We start from the raw sequence: 16,903 nt of genomic DNA, 5'->3' as shown, positions 1-16,903 counted from the left end.
GCCAAGTTAGTTCTTGTGGAAATTATACTGTATCAACGGATCAAGGATTCTACTGTACGGATTAATTTACATTTCATTATTGATGTGTAACTAATAATAGAGCCCTTCAGGTGTTGTTTAAATTGTCAAAGGCGGTGTTGTCCTGTATATCTATATATACAATAGATGTGTGTTGACCTCAAAATAAATGGTTACGCTTAATATATGGGGAGTTTTACTTGTTGCTGTTATTATGCAATAATACATAAGTTACAGAGTATGATTAGACCACTGCAGTTCACTTACGTTAGACATGAGAGGCTGACATCACTGACAGACTGGGCAGTCCTCCCATCACCACAAGGGTGCGCTGCAGGCCACGTTGGACTTGTATGAGCCGCAGAAGCAGAAATCCGCTCTCATCCATTGACAGTTCGCTCCCATCCCTAAACACTACCGCGCGATGGCCCCAGCCGTGTATCGGAACTGTTAAATGTTGTTAAATTATTTTAAACTACCTCACAAAGCGTCCCTTGCAGCTGGGGTCAAATCACTACAAGTGTTCGTCACTGCACTCGGACGACCCGTCAGCTTCCACGAAACTGTGACTCCCGGACACCAGGAGGAAGGTAGCCAGCAGGCTAACGTTACCATTAGCGCAACATTAGCGTCCGCCGTGTTAATCGCTTATAGATTACATTAATTATTGCCACGGTTTCAATACAAACAGTGTATCTGATCTTTTAAGCGGAACTTGGACTCGGTGGTTTAACCTCGTTAGCTCCATCACGTAAACTATGAGTAACGGCACGTTAATGACGCCGAATATTGTGACGCTGGCTAGCAAGCTAGCTAGCCTGCTAGCTAAATGGGCTGACAGCTCTTCCCACCGTGGGGGCTTAATCGGAGTCTGACGTCGTTAAGTTGCATCCTACTGAGTCGTTTTGGTAAACTATCTCAATAAAGTTCTTATATGAGTTAGAACTGTACCCCGACAGTGGATGCTCATCGAAGCTGGGTCTACGTACCTGCTTTGTATTGAAAGTTATTATCTTCTGTGTAATTCCTCAGTTAAGCTACCAGGCTGAATGGCTGAGCCGGAGCTTCTGTTGGACTCGAACATTCGACTTTGGGTGGTGTTACCTATCGTCTTCATCACGTTTCTTGTCGGAGTGATACGGCATTATGTGTCCATCCTTCTTCAAAGTGACAAGAAGTTGACGTTGGAACAGGTCTCTGACAGGTAAGTCAGCTTGAATTGTCGGGTGGATCGTATTAAAACACACACACACTTAAAACCCATGTGAATTTATATATATCTTTTTTTTTCTTCCCAAACTAGCCAGGTCCTTATTCGAAGCCGGATCCTCAGAGAAAATGGAAAGTACATCCCCAAACAGGTAGCACATTAAATCATCCATCTCCAACACATTTTAATGTCACAAAACCACTGCTCTTTGCATTTTTTTTCACAACCACTGTGAGAAGGGAAATGTTAAGAAATATCTACTCGTTTTAGTCTTTTCTGATGAGGAAGTTCTACTTCAATAATCAAGAAGATGGATTTTTCAAGAAGACCAAAAGAAAGGTTGTTCCACCTTCTCCAATGACCGGTAATCAATTTACAACTATATATATATATATTTACATATATGTATAAAATATTATATTCCACATTATAAATCAGTTAATTTAAAATATGTATGTCATTGAAAAATGTAATTCTTATCATGTGCCTGATTTTTGTTGTTGTTGTTGTGCAAAACATATTTACATATCAAAGAGTGAATTGAATGCATTTTGTTGCACTCTATCTTTTCATAGATCCCAGCATGCTGACAGACATGATGAAAGGAAATGTCACCAATGTTCTTCCCATGATCCTTATCGGCGGCTGGATCAATTGGACCTTTTCAGGATTTGTAACTAGTAAGTCGCTCTCTCATATCTGGAAGCCTGAAATTCACAAAATATAACTTTTATTGTGTCTATTTAACCTGGAATCCTGCATTGAGTACTTTCTTTACACTGTTTCACACAGCAAAGGTTCCCTTCCCTCTCACTCTGCGCTTCAAACCCATGCTTCAGCAAGGAATAGAGCTGCTTTCACTGGATGCTTCCTGGTAAACTGATATAAAATCTGTCGAGATTTACTGTATGAGTTGTTGTTTCTAAAACTCGAAATGCTCACGCTGGTGTTATTGTTATTTGTTCTGTCTGTGCCTTTATCATCTAGGGTGAGCTCGGCGTCATGGTATTTCCTCAATGTGTTTGGACTACGAAGCATGTACTCCTTAATTCTAGGCCAAGATAATGGTAAATTTTGCTAATTTTACCATACTTTTGAATGTTGTGTCAGATTGTTTGACGATAAGGTGAAAATGCCAATTCTACCTTTTAAATGTATTAGCAACCATGTCACACATACAACATTGTTTAATTTTAATACCCACCATCTGAGCTGAGTCAGTGGTCTCTACAAATCAATTCTGCCTTATGAGCAAGGCCTGTGACTTTGGTGTATTCCATGCCAAAAAAGCTTTGAATACATATCATTATTTTCTCATTCCCATGAGATGATGGTTTCAACTGTATTTTTCAATCCCGACAGGTGCCGATCAATCGAGGATCATGCAGGAGCAGATGAGCGGGGCAGCCATGGCCATGCCTGCAGATACAAATAAAGCTTTCAAGGTTTATACCGCAGTAGTTTAGCATTACCAATTAATGTGGTGGTTTGCTCGGTTGTTCATGTGACATCTGTCCTTGGTTTCAGGCTGAGTGGGAGGCGCTGGAGTTGACGGACCATCAGTGGGCGCTGGAGAGTGTAGAGGAGGATCTGATGAGCAGAGAGCTCGACTTTGATGGCATGTTTAGCAAAGAGCTGCCAAGTGGCATCTTCTAATGGCCTGCTCAAATCTACTTGGAGCCTTTGATTTTAATTTCTGATCAATGCAGGGATTTATTTTTGGTTAGAGCCCCAGAGACGGGACAAATCCCTTCATGTTATGCAAAGTTTACATTCACTTATTTGTTGTTCTTCTCTTTTCATATGTATTCTTATTACCTGTCAAATCCTGTCTGAAAGGACTTAATAAAACACTGGTTCTGTTGCTGCGCCACCTCATTTGAGACATGGAGATGTTGCTTTTTGGAATTCATTTTTAGCTTGTAACTGTACGCCTCCATGCCATTAGGTAATAGAATGTGAACTACCTAGTGCTTCATTTCTAATTGTTTTATGTACAGCTAGAATAGCTGTTTCAATTTCCTGTGTATTTCAGGTGTCATGTTTAAACAATAGACAATTATTTTATAATACTTTTAACAATCTTTAATGACTTCGTCAGATCATCGATGTTCTGCCTAAAGCTGGAAAATCTGAAATGCTAAGCTGTTGCCAGAGAATGTTTGTGTGATTGAAATTTTACGTTTTTGAAGTATGTAACCCCTCTGTTTTGTACAGCATAAAGCCTGTTTTGACTAATTGTTTTTTATTTTCACGCAAACAAACGTAAATTAAATGTCAGTCAATCGCCAGTCCATGCAACTACCTATGCAGAGCATTGTTGACACCCCCCCCCCCCCCAAAAGATGCTTGGAGGTCATAACACTAAGATGATTTTTGAAAAAACATTGACATTTGACTACTCTCTGACTGACTGGTGGTGGAGGGGGGGGGCGATGGTGATGCCAGTGCAGTCACACCGGGGTGCTACAGCCGATCCTTTCCGTTGTGTGACCTCACGGACCGTAGAGGAAGAACGTTTCCCGGAGCTCTCAAGCTCGCTCACGTTGAGTTTGCGCCTCTTCCATTCGCGCGTTCACGAGACCGGCACACTCGCTAAATGATGGCCGAAGGAGGCGGACCCGAGCCGGGTGGCGCGGCAGACTCCGACTCAGAGCCGGTAGCCGCACAAATGCCAACCCCTTCAACCGAAAATCAAAAACAGACTATTGGGTCACTATTAAAGACTACTTTAAGAAAGGGTGACGAATGGTAAGAATCGTGAAAGGGCCAACGTAACCTGTGTGTTTCAGCTAGCGTTAGCTAACTTTAGCTAGGTAGCTAACTAGCTAACGTCAGCTAGCGAAAAGCAGGGGATGCTATCGTGCTGAAGCTACCATGCTAACAGAACCGATGGTTGCGAGACTGAAATCGAAAGCTGCTGTGGTACCAATATTCTGTCCAGCGAACGTTTAACGAGTTAGTCCGCTAGCGATGAATGCCGGTTGAATACAACGAAGCTAATGGTACCGAATGGAGCATTTGTAAATGTTATTGTAGGTTTTGTGATAACTTAAAGCTAAGTGACGTTGGCTGATATAGCTTGTCGGCTGGTAGGATAGGCCCTGGATTCAGAGGGTGAGTTTACCGGCCAGTCACACCGGCTCGTTTAATAAGTACCGCTAGGTATCAGGAAGTGGGCCCGTGGACAGTATTATTTCGCGAGTCTTTAACGTTACCTGCTTGTGCTGATTTACCAGATGAAGTTGTCTCACAGGTTTCCTAACTGCAGCTTCCGGTGTTGGCTAGCAATGTTTCATATCTTAAAGATTGCTAAAGGCCTGTGCTCAAGCAGCGAGTTGTATTAAAGAGGTTTTCACAACATGAAAAAAACCTCACAGCCTTTATTTTTCCAAAGAGAGGTGGGATGAGCAAGAATTGAATAGCCTTCTGTAGATATGGGCGGCAAGGGGAAAACACGCCTCAGAATGTCCCAACTAACTACTGAGCTAACAACACGATCATATAGCGAAGTTAGTTGTTGAAAGACAGTGAATGCCTGTTACAGTGTTTGATGAGACTGCAGTGTCATGGAATAGAAATTGGCTACAATCCCATGGCATTTGAGCTGAAAAGGGAGATTTGTTTACACTGCTGAACAGTTTGGGGAAGTTAAAGGGCAACGATCATACACCTTTCTTTGACCAAGACTCTTTCAGAGCATTCCTTTTAACTGACAGTCGTACAAAACCGGTTGTTCAACCCAATGAACCTAACATTGTATAATGTGAATCTTCGCCAACAAGTAAATTAATATACTTTCTTGGGAGAAGTCAAATTAAACAGCTGTTACGATATCTGCAAATTCCAAGGTAGTTTGGTATTGCTTTCGTATTTCATTATTGTCACCCTAATGCTAACACATAACTGGGTAGAATATCTTCAAATCCCATGTATCACCACTTAATCCACTTCTGTCCTTGCTGGACATCATCAACATACCAGGTCACTGAAATTGCTTCATGGAGTACAAGGGTTACAGGTCTAGAAGAAAGGATCACGTCACCTTCAAAGTGTTATGTTTGTTATTTCATGTTGCCAACCTATTTTTTTAGGTATCTAATAGACAGCCGGTGGTTCAAACAATGGAAGAAGTACGTTGGATTTGACAGCTGGGACATGTACAATGTTGGAGAACGTAGCCTGTATCCAGGACCAATTGATAACTCTGGCCTTTTCTCTGGTAAAACCTTTTTCTGCTAACAAACATCTATTGGGCTTTGATTTGATATTATAAGAGATTAGCAGAGCATTGTAGCCTGCAAACATAATGTTGTTATTGTCTGCTTTAAGACCAGGAGACTCAGACCCTGAAGGAGCACCTTATCGATGAGCTGGACTATGTCCTTGTTCCCACTGACGCCTGGAAAAAGCTGGTCAGCTGGTACGGGTGTCTTGAGGGTCAGAAACCCATCGTCCGGAAGGTAATGCTGTTAATGGTAATGTTGAGGATTATTTTTTACTTGACTATTCACTTGTGGGTCGGGGTTGTTGAATGTGTTACTTCTTTTCCAGGTTGTGGAACATGGCATGTTTGTCAAGCACTGTAAGGTGGAGGTCTATTTGCTGGAGCTGAACTTGTGTGAGAATGACAACATGGACAATGTTGTCACGCGTCATTTCAGTAAAGCTGATACTATAGGTGAGGGCCAGCATGAGTCTATGTATTCAACTGAACGAGACAAATTGCTCTCTACCCACTGGAAATATACGTGGTCATGAAATGTGCTTTGTGTCAAAAAGTAAGTAAGCAAGGAAGCCACTAATAAAACCTTACAAATAAATTATTTTCAGACACTATAGAGAAGGAGATGAGAACACTGTTCAATATCCCATCGGAGAAGGAGACACGGCTGTGGAACAAATACATGAGCAACACCTATGAGCAGCTGAACAAGCCCGACAGCACTGTACAGGATGCAGGTCTCTTCCAGGGGCAGGTAGGTAGAGCAGCGTTATTCAAACAACCTTCACATTGCTGATGGACTCAGTTCGTCATTTCTTTTAAAGAACACCACAGCCCAGTAGCGTACTCGTACTCTCTGTGCATACATAATTAGTTTACAGACATGGCACAGAATAACATAAACTGAAGGAGTCTATTACAATACATTAGCCCTGCAAGAAGATCAATATTGTACTGTGAGTCTCGTTCTGTCAGAGAGGCAGATTCTGCTTCAGCTTTCTGCTATTTTTAATGCTGAAGTTGTTTCCCGTTTTGAATCCGAAGGGTAATGAAAGGTATTACAAATGTTGTATGTTAAAATAAAAAGGGGGCTGGAGTGAGTGTAAGAAGAACATTCCATCTTACCATGTAACATTGTCCAATTCACACCCCAAACTATGAGGTATATCGGATGTTACTGTGGAGATAAGCTAATACCTCTGACATTCCCATCAACAAAATTCTCTTTCAACAGTTTTACTCTTCATTGTTTTATTGAATTACATTAAATTCCAAGTGTTTGTGCTACTGTGCACATGTTCATGCGCACTATAGTCTCAAGTTACAATGAGAAAGACGATTCATCACAGCAGTTATTTGACTAAAGCTGTAAAGCTAAAGAATAGAATTTACTCACACATCCGAGTAAGTGCATTTGGTAGGCCTACCTAAGGCTGCCCTCGACCCACTTTGGTATTAAATTCAAGTCGGAGACAGATATCTGACACAAAGGTCAGTTTTACCAGCTGGGTTCTCAACCAGCTTGTTTTCCCGCAGGTGCTTGTGATTGAGCGGAAGAACGAGGATGGCACGTGGCCCAGACAAGCCTCCCATCCCAAGTAAGCATGTCATTTAGTAAAACCCTCTAAGAATATAAAGTGGAGCCTAGCATTTGGCTTTATAGAACTTCATTCATGCATCAAATAGAAATCCAAACATCGAATGTAGGCAGTTTGTTTTTGGACAAATGTTTAACCGTCTTGCTCCTGCTCATCAGATCCAGTACCACCCCGTCCAGGAATTTCACTACCTCCCCAAAACTCTCCTCCAACTCAACAGCCAGTATCTCCTCAACAGTAACCAATGGAGACAGCAGCTGTAGCCCCGGCTACACACTTAACAACAGCACATCCTCTGGTAACAGGCAAGTGTTGTCTTGGGATTTATCCCATCCTTGTGCGTGGAATGGGGGATGAGGCATGTAAATAAGATGTTAAGACCAGTTATATAGGAAAGGTAACCTTAAATAACTGGCACTTTGTCAAAAAATTAAACTGTTGAGACTGTTTGGGGTCTGTGGCAAAGCCGCTTGGGGTGGGTTGGATGTTGGGTTTAAACATGTGTGTCTTTCAGGATACCCCAGTAACCTATCTGCTCTTCACACAGATTGGGGGGCTACAATTCATACAGCTCTTCCTACAACTACAGAGAGTCCCAGTCACAGCCTGGCCTGTGTGGTCTCAGTAATTTGGGCAACACATGCTTCATGAACTCTGCCCTTCAGGTAAGAAAACAACAAAAAGATGCATTATTTCTATATATGTATGTATATAAATGAAAAAAAGAACAAAGCCACAAATCGAACACCCATTCTGAGAAAGTCTGTTGCCATTTTTCTGGGGGTTTCATGTGCACATCCATTTCTATTTCTTATTTCTTCCAGTGCCTCAGCAATGCATCTCCACTCACAGAATACTTCCTCAATGACCAGTATGAGGCTGAGATTAACCGAGAGAATCCCCTGGGAATGAGGGGGGAGATCGCAGAGGCCTACGCGGACCTAGTGAAACAGATGTGGCTGAGCCGAAGCAGCTACGTGGCCCCGCGTACCTTCAAAGTGAGTTGTGTTGAAGCAACTTCCTCGGAAGCAAATCTTGAACTTTTTCAATATTGACTCATGATCTTAAAGGTACAAACTAAGGTTACACCTCCCCCCCCTCCACCTCCAGACACAGGTCGGACGTTTTGCCCCCCAATTTTCAGGGTACCAGCAGCAGGACTCCCAAGAGCTGTTGGCCTTCCTGCTCGACGGGCTCCATGAAGATCTCAACCGTGTCAAGAAGAAGCCTTATCTGGCCCTGAGGGATGCAGAGGGTCGTGCAGACGAGGTATAGCGCATGAGCACAAATCGAAAAGGAAAAAGGAAACCAAAAACACCAATTACTCATTGTGATCAAAAAAGTTTATATTTACTCCTTAAATATTTATTTTTACAGAGGCCCTTCCTTTGCTGTGTTTTGATTAATGAAATTAGATTTAAATTAAAATGAGTATGGCTGACTAGGTAGCAAGATATAGCATAGGTTTTTAAGCCCAGAGAAAGGAAATGCTTCAATTACTTCATTTTGCAGTATCAAGTTACACTTGGAAGTGGAATCTAATGATAGTTTATTTTCCAATAATTTGTGTGAATTACAGATTGTTGCAAAAGAAGCCTGGACGAACCACCGCTTGCGCAATGACTCAATTATAGTTGATATATTCCACGGCCTCTTCAAATCCACTTTGGTGTGCCCCGAGTGCTCCATGGTGTCTGTGACCTTTGACCCATTCTGCTACCTCACACTGCCTCTGCCCATGAAGAAGGACCGGACTATGGAAGTGTTCCTGGTGCGATCAGACCCTCAGTCTAGACCCACACAGGTGAGATGGAATTAAGACTTTAAGCTCTGGACATTGAAGACCTACAAATTACCTACTAATTCATATCAACTTACTAATTCTGGGGTTCCAAGTTTACAAACAGAGTTTGCTTTGTACTTGCTGTTGATGTTTCTGGAAACTCAAGCATTTAACAAAGGAGTTCCCTGAGGTGGAGCTTTATATCTCTTTATTTATTTTGTCTTTCAGTATCGAGTTGTGGTGCCCAAACTGGGAACAGTGACAGACCTGTGCACTGCCTTGTCCAAACTCTGTGGATTTCCTCAAGAAAATGTACTTTTCTTTTTATACCTCCAGCATTACATTTTCTTTGTCTTGGGTTGAAATGGAAATAAAATGCTAACCTCCTCCTCTGTATAGATGGTGGTTGCTGACGTATACAATCATAGATTCCACAAAGTCTATAGGCGCGATGATGGTCTAAACCAAATCATGGAAAAAGATGACATCTTTGTGTAAGTATTGTTGTTGACTAAAAGATGAGTCACTGTGGCCACTGTTTAATACAGTAGTAGTATATGAAGCGCCTGTAGGGGTCGCTAGCTGACCAGTCACTCAGTGAGCTCCCTGGGACCCAAATTTCCATTATAAAAAGGACATGGTAACAAGCTAAAAAGCTCCCTGTGGTCTTAGCTCTCTACCCTGCAGAGCAGTACGATTTGCCGGGCAGCAGGTAGTGCTCCAGTGCTTTATGAGGCTATGGGATGTATACTATCCTGTGCACATCACTAGAATGCAGTACGCAAGTGTGTGTGTGTGTAACGTGTGTGTTTTGTTGCTCTTTGCAGGTACGAAGTGCAGGAAGAGAACAGTGAGAGGATGAACCTGCCTGTTTATTTCAGGGAGCGGCACTCCAAGCATGCAGGAAGTTCCTCGAGCACAATGTTGTTTGGCCAGCCTTTACTTGTCACTGTGCCCAGACTTAACCTCACAGCAGACATTCTTTATGACAAGATCCTCGAGAGAATTGGGTAAGGATCCGACCCAGTGGATTGAAAAGAAGGAAACCACATGGCAGTTCTGAATGTATTTGGTGCCTTACTTATCTCTTCTGTTACCCTGGTGCAGGCGCTATGTTAAACGATCCCAGAAACCAAACAGTGAAAGCAGGGCGGCGGCCTCCGCATCAATATCGGCCTCAGCATCTGTATCGGCCTCAGCATCTGTATCGGCCTCAGCATCTGTATCGGCCCCTGCATTAACCTCAGTGACCCCCTCTGCGTCGGCCTCAGCCTCGGCGACCATTGCCAGCAGCAGCCAGGTTCCTGAATGCTCGACTTCGTCTGGTCTCAATTCCAGCCTGAAGGGCTGTGGCAGCCCTCAGTCAGACGCGGCCTCCTGCAGTGCCAGCTCAAGTAACGGCAGCAACCACTCTGGGACCTGTCACGAAACGAACGGGTTATATGACGGTAATCAGCCAACGTTCACCTAAATTAAGTTATTGGAACCTTGATCAAGTGATGACGTTTCATTGTTGTCTGTTCAGCTGAGGAGGAGGCCATGGACCACCAGGTGAGTCCAGAGCCTGAGAATGGCCAATCCGAAGAGGATGAAGAAGAGGCCACTGTCTTGGAAACTGGGTCTAAAGGAGACTTGGCCAAGCAGCGCTCCTCTCCAGCCAAACTCTTCAGTTTCAGCATAGTCAACTCGTACGGAACTGCAAACATCAGCCCGCTGCCCTGTGATGGAAATGTCCTCAAACTTAACCGTCAGTGCAAATCTTGCACGTTGATTGTTTGGATTCATTTTTAAAAGCTGCTTTGCGTTGACCGAGTGACCCCCCCCCGTCTCCCTCTGCAGCACATTCCACGGTGGCAATCGACTGGGATGCGGCATCGAAGAAACTGTGCTACGATGAACAGGAAGCAGAGGTCAGTAGGGTGATGGTCCGCAGAAGAGTCCTGAGACAGGAAGTGCGCAAAGCCCATTCATGTTTGTGTATTGTGTGCAGGCCTATGAGAAGCACGAGAGCATGCTACAGGCACAGAAGAAGAAAGCCACTGTGGCTCTGAGGGAATGCATCGAGCTCTTCACAACAATGGAGACACTTGGAGAACACGACCCATGGTCAGGGTTCACGTCTACCCCTCTGCCCTCCCGATATGTCTCTGCCATTCTCTTATAAATATATATATTTTTTAATGCAGGTATTGTCCAACATGTAAGAAACATCAGCAGGCCACAAAGAAGTTTGACTTGTGGTCGCTGCCGCGCATCCTGGTAGTTCATCTAAAGCGGTTCTCCTACAATCGGTGCTGGAGAGACAAGCTGGACACAGTGGTGGACTTCCCCATCAGGTATGCATGCTCATTGACATGATGGCGGATATTTTCATGAACAATGCTGTAGTCTGATGAGGAAAGGCGCAGTCTTTTTTTCCATCTGGGCCTTTCTACCTTAGATTGATACCCTGTTTTTTTTGTTATAAACATTAGTAATGCAATTGCTACTCAAATCATATCAGTTAGAAATACAAATCGGGTTGTGACAGAAGGAGCTTTCGATGCACATTGTTCTATCAAATCTGAAAAGTTTGTCATTTGTGGAGTTTTTACACAAGGAAGAGTTGTAGCCTGAAGCTCCTGGTTACAAAGTGACTTGAGGTCTGAATGAGGAAGTACTGTATTTACTGCAAATGGACTGTTGTCTCTAGGAGCTCTTCCCATTATTGGCTGTATATATTTTAGCTGTGTCACTAAGTAGCTTTTCAGCTATGCGAGAGTAGGTTTCCTGGTACTAATGTTCCTGTGGATTTTTTCAATGGAGATGTTGAAGCACTTATCCACTCCTGACTCATTTAAAAAAAAAAAAAAAAGCTGACTCTTGCTAACCAGGTTTGTTCCAAACCTACAAGCAGCATTGAAAATATTAAATATTGCTTTAAAAGAATCCTGTTTTATTCTATTTGTTTTTGTTTGCTGTTTAGTATGTAGTTTACAATGAATAACTGTTTCAATGTGGTGGAAATACCATTTTATTTCCCTATAACTGAAGATCTTTCCTTTTGTCAGGGATCTGAACATGTCTGAGTTTGTGTGCGACCCCAAGGCCGGCCCCTACGTGTACGACCTCGTTGCCGTGTCAAATCACTACGGTGGAATGGGAGGGGGGCACTGTAAGTTACATCTTTCTTCTGCTTTTCTCCATTTTTTTGAATCTCTTGTAACATCATTTCACATCAATATGAAGAGGTGTTGAGAGCTTATTTTAACAATGAACTAATTAATACTTTCTGTGCCTTTTTTAAAGCACACATTCGTGTGCACAACGGTTTGTCCGCTAATCAGCCATTGAGTCTCTGGCAACTAATCAATTACATTTTAACATGGTCCCTCATTCCTTTTATTTCTAAGGACACATTGTCGATGTGTTTTTTGTATTTGATGTTTTCGATCAAAGTGAGATTGCGTGAGATTGTCCAGCAAGAGATCAACAAACAAATGAACCCAACAGGTCTTTGTTCAACACCTATTTCCATCTTACAGACACGGCTTACGGGAAGAATAAAGTGGATGGAAAGTGGTATTACTTTGATGACAGCAGCGTCTCCTCTGCCACAGAGGACCAGATTGTGGTGAGTTTTGCCTTTTTAATAACGTTGATAAATCTTCTCCGTACAGGTAGCGTGTGCTCAAACAAGTCTCGTCTTCTGTGTCACTGGCCGATGTTTGACTGAGATAAGCGCCTCGGCCATCTTGGCTTTCTGTCCTTGGTGTCGAGTGTCCCAGGGTTTGTTGTGTAATCCTATCCTGGTTTCCCCCTGGCAGACTAAAGCAGCATATGTGCTGTTCTATCAGCGCAGGGACGAGGAAGCTCCCTCCAAACCTCAGCCTTCGGCCTCGGTGGGAGGAGCCCCGGAAGCAGCCGATGACCACATGGACACAAACTGAGTAGCCCTCACGCCAAGGGACTGGCACTGAAGCGTATATGGCAAATAGAGACACTCGGCCGGACACACCATGCTACTTTAGTGACAAAAGACTCCACAGACTTAACATTATTAACCTTGCCCATATTTTATTTGATTTCTGTCTCGATTGTTGTCAACTAGAGCCAACGGCCTTTTCATAAGAGGGACTTGTTCCCCGCAGCAGATGGCCTACTGGTTTCTGACCATAGTTTACTAGTCTGAAGCTAAAGAGGAGTACAGATAGAGATCCTCTCACTCGATAAACAGAATGTTAGAAGTGCCCTCAAATGCGTAGATAAACCAATGTTTCTGTTGCCCACAACAACAGTCAGAACTATTAAAGAAAAAAAGCCAAATGCACCTGTTGTTTGAACCAAAGCGTTCCAAGGTTTTTAATGATGAAATATACCAACTGTTGAGACATGAGCAGGATACTGGCATTGTGCCTAGATTTATTTCCGATAATCTTGCTGTGCTGAGGTAAATGCAGACTATTGACAGTGTGATGTGCACACAGAACAATTCATGCCATGCTTGTTGAAATAATCCTGTGACCTTATTCCACCTGCGTAGAGTGGGTCACTGAGGGGTGGCGGGGGGGAGGCGTCTTGGTGCTGCATGCTACATGCTGTTGCAATCTAAACCACTGAGGGCGATGTTATTTTTTTTTGCACAGTTTAACATCTGTGTCTTTACACATATTTTTGACAGAAGCAGTTTCCCTTGCTCTTGTTCAGCCAACTTCTTTTCTCCTACGATGCACAGAATGGGCTCCGCTGCCTCTTAGACCCTAAACCTATTCGAGGAGTCTTACCCTGCTAACCATTTTTATTGTCCTATTCTTTTTTGTAACGACAATGCAAAGGCGGCCTTTTGATTCCTGCAACCTGACAAAGAAGGGGGCACTTTGAATTCTCAATGAGTACATTATCCACCTGCTTCTGCTGCATCAAGATATCACAGGATTGTATGATTTGGTCCTTGGCATTAAGGGTTACGGTCTGTCCCACACCTCCACGTCGTTTGAATGTGTTTTGACCCCCAGCTACCCTTCAAAGGCTTGTCCTTATTAGTATTGTACATTATTGCAGCTGGGTATTGAAATGGCTGTTATTTGATATCTTAAAAGCACACTGAGTGAAGAAAAATAAACTAGAATAAAAGTGGTGCTCTTATTGATGAAATTGAACCCCCCCCCCGGGTATCTGGATCGATCTACATGTGTCATCATTTGGGGTCAGAGCAGCATTCCCCCAGTGAAGTGAGGCAAAGTTGTCTATGCTGGTGGAATAAGCAAAGAATTCCTTTTGTGTCTTTTTAGACACGAGTCGTTTAGACAAGTATCCCAGGAAGTAGTTGTGACAGGTTCAGTGTGACTGGGTATGAAATAAATTCACCTAGACTCTGTCTCAAGGGTCTTTTATGTGGAACCAGGTGGCAGTTTCTACTAAATGGATCTATTCCCAGGAGTCTTGTTCAATCATATTTATAATTCTAGATACTTATTTGAAAAAAAAAATGCAGCGGATCTTGTTTTCTTTCTTAATCACAATGGAAATCCCCCCCCAAAAAAAGATCCAAGACATGTAAATAATCAGACTATTAAAAATAGGTGTAAAAAAATCTCATATTTATCTTATTGCCAATATCTACAGTATTTGTTTTTAACTGAAAATATTTGAATTCAAAGTACAATAAAGACTGGAGGCCTCAACAAAGTGGTTGTTTGGACTAATTATACACAATTTAAACAACGCATAAGCAGCAATAACGCTGGTTTAACAGAACTAGAAATAACTTTCAAACGGTTCTTTTCTTGGCATGTAATTAAAAAAAACCATAACTTTTAGGTTACACAACAGATCACTAAGTTGTATAATTCTGACTGGATCTGTCCTTTTATCGAGTTTGCTTGATTAAAAAAAAAAAAACTTAATTTCATTGCGAGGCAGTTTTATTAAACTTTTATTAGTGCTTTGCATAAACAATACAGCCGAAAAACATTCAGCCGTTTACACTTCATCAGACAGCCCCCTCACAACAGACGTGGTTTCGGAGGATGTCTTCATACTGTAAACGAGCAGAACCGGGCCGTCGGGTCTACGCACAACCTTTGGGACGATGGGGTCTCTAGGTCATCTGGCTGAGGAGCTTCTTGATGTCCCCCTCGATGTCGCTGGTGAGGAACCTCCTGCTGTAGCGCTTGAATGGAACTCCATTCGACCCAATGAGGAACTTCTCAAAGTTCCAGGACACGTCGTTCCTGCACACCGGGCTCCAGAGGATGAGTTTGGGGTCATTCATCAGGGCGATGGGCTCGTCGTTTGGGTACGGCAGCTTCCCCCTCAGGAACACAAACAGTGGATGGGCGTCTTTCCCGTTCACATCCAATTTCTCCAAGAGCTGAAACTTGGGCTCAAAGCCATTTCCAGGACGGACATACTTCAGGGACAGGAGAATTTCCTCGTTCTTGCAGTTCTCCTAAATGGGTTAGTCAGAAAACTTTATGATTATGTTACAGTTTGGGAAGGAGGAAGTTCCAGGGGACTCTGAGAAGTTTTCTTGATAAAGCCTAACATGGCATCACGTCTCCGTGGACAAGTATTAATTGTTTTATGAGGGAGCTGCAAAATGGAAGTTTGTATTTCAAGGTGAATGGGAAACTGCTATCATAGCAGCCAAACCCAAACTAAATACCACTTACTCAAGGTATAAAAAGTCATACTGAATGGCTAACAAGTCATTGACCTATTCCAGATTAGCTCTGTGAGTCAGTGAGTCAGTGAGTCATTCAAACACATTTTGGTTGGCCAAACTGGTTCTCTTAATCTGCCTTTCTCGGACGGAGAGAACCTTTCCCAAACTATAGTAACTGTAGTTCTTTAACCCCCTATTAATGACTTACTAGGATTTATTGTCGTAAAACTTAGTTAATAAATTACATTGCTTATTCTATTATGTCCTAAATATTTAATGCTGAAATTGCATCTCAAAAGAAACTAAATTCCTCATTAGCGAAATGTGTCCTCATTAACTTAAATATAAAATGAGACAAAACCTTAAAACAAGGCAGCAAACTTGGATATATAAATCAAGTCCAAACCAGGAATAAAACTCATTGAGTAAATGGCCAACAAATATAAAAGTTGATTAAATATATGTATGCTGTTGTATCATTGTTTCAACTTTTTCAACGGAGTTTTTTATGGCGAAATAGGCCTATAGGATGCTATAGTGAATAAGACATTTACTTCCTCACCTGATGGCCGAACTGGTTGCAGGGCACTCCCAGGATCACGAGCCCCTTGCCGGCGTACCGCTCGTGGAGATCGTTCATCTGGGTGTAATCCCTGGAGGTCGTACCTCAGAGGGATGCGACATTCTCGATGAGGACAACTTTGCCCTGCAGTGAGGAGAAATGAAAGGTTTCCCCATTCAGTAGTTTGGCCGACAGGTCGTAAAAAGAAGCCATTCTTGCCATGCTTGATACTTGCTCCTTTGTTGAGTCACAATGATCCTTTATTTCGGAGCCACTATAATATCTTGAGCAAGCCTTGAACTAAAGTCAAAGATCTTGTGGTTTAGCTCTCAAGATGGTTCCCACCCATCAGCCTCATCATGACGGGATACGAACGTTCCCACACACTGTCGCATCAGAATCAGCTTTCTCCATGTGTGCTTATCCATACATGCAATTTGACCCCGGTCATATGTGCTCTCTTATCACAAATAAAGTACATGTAGTACTGACAAAGAATATACAAAATATATTAAGAAACGGGAATATATGTACACGTATGTATATAACGTTATATAAGAATACACAAATTTAAACAATATAACTAACCAAACAATGTATTTATATATTGTATATATTACTCGCTTTTAAATAAAAAAGGCACATGAATGAGGAATTGACTGCTGTATCGCTGTAGGAAGCCCAAGTGACGCGATGAAGGAAGCAGTTAGCACTGCATGCGCTTGATATACAGCGCTCTTTGATAACGTTGCGCAGGTACAACGCTTTGGAGATGTGCATGTTTCGTCAGACGGCGCCTCCCGGAAAAAGTAGTCACATGTTATCATCTCGACAGATTTCTTACCCCGCCCTTCAACGGCC

The 16,903-nt window shown here is 42.6% G+C and overlaps 3 protein-coding genes across 3 annotated transcripts; 2 read left to right on the top strand and 1 right to left on the bottom strand.

Moving 5' to 3' along the window:
* Nucleotides 1-365: 365 nt before the first annotated feature.
* emc3 (ER membrane protein complex subunit 3) lies at nucleotides 366-3,519 on the top strand. The gene is made up of 9 exons (XM_037490894.2): nucleotides 366-608; nucleotides 1,051-1,222; nucleotides 1,322-1,379; nucleotides 1,499-1,592; nucleotides 1,804-1,908; nucleotides 2,021-2,102; nucleotides 2,216-2,295; nucleotides 2,591-2,673; nucleotides 2,756-3,519. Exons 2-9 carry the CDS (start codon nucleotides 1,068-1,070, stop codon nucleotides 2,882-2,884), a joined length of 786 nt encoding a protein of 261 aa, XP_037346791.1. The 5' UTR covers nucleotides 366-608; nucleotides 1,051-1,067; the 3' UTR covers nucleotides 2,885-3,519.
* A 261-nt stretch (nucleotides 3,520-3,780) lies between these two features.
* On the top strand, nucleotides 3,781-14,344 carry usp4 (ubiquitin specific peptidase 4 (proto-oncogene)). The gene is made up of 22 exons (XM_037490283.2): nucleotides 3,781-3,979; nucleotides 5,323-5,450; nucleotides 5,561-5,691; nucleotides 5,783-5,909; nucleotides 6,062-6,207; nucleotides 6,990-7,051; nucleotides 7,210-7,356; nucleotides 7,599-7,716; nucleotides 7,876-8,049; nucleotides 8,162-8,320; nucleotides 8,631-8,855; nucleotides 9,063-9,146; nucleotides 9,234-9,328; nucleotides 9,662-9,844; nucleotides 9,942-10,282; nucleotides 10,360-10,581; nucleotides 10,674-10,744; nucleotides 10,825-10,940; nucleotides 11,021-11,170; nucleotides 11,885-11,988; nucleotides 12,359-12,447; nucleotides 12,641-14,344. The coding sequence occupies exons 1-22, from the start codon at nucleotides 3,828-3,830 to the stop codon at nucleotides 12,761-12,763; spliced, it is 3,147 nt and encodes a 1,048-aa protein (XP_037346180.2). The 5' UTR covers nucleotides 3,781-3,827; the 3' UTR covers nucleotides 12,764-14,344.
* A 351-nt stretch (nucleotides 14,345-14,695) lies between these two features.
* Nucleotides 14,696-16,333, bottom strand: gpx1b (glutathione peroxidase 1b). Its single transcript, XM_037490284.2, has 2 exons — nucleotides 16,043-16,333; nucleotides 14,696-15,264 (listed from the first exon to the last, which is right to left on the bottom strand). The coding sequence occupies exons 1-2, from the start codon at nucleotides 16,262-16,264 to the stop codon at nucleotides 14,914-14,916; spliced, it is 573 nt and encodes a 190-aa protein (XP_037346181.2). The 5' UTR covers nucleotides 16,265-16,333; the 3' UTR covers nucleotides 14,696-14,913.
* Nucleotides 16,334-16,903: the final 570 nt, after the last annotated feature.

This window comes from Pungitius pungitius, chromosome 8 (genome assembly GCF_949316345.1).
Source record: "Pungitius pungitius chromosome 8, fPunPun2.1, whole genome shotgun sequence".
In the NCBI taxonomy this organism is placed as follows: domain Eukaryota; kingdom Metazoa; phylum Chordata; class Actinopteri; order Perciformes; family Gasterosteidae; genus Pungitius; species Pungitius pungitius.
Note: the sequence above shows the minus strand (reverse complement) of the source record. Positions and strands in the feature narration are given on the sequence as shown.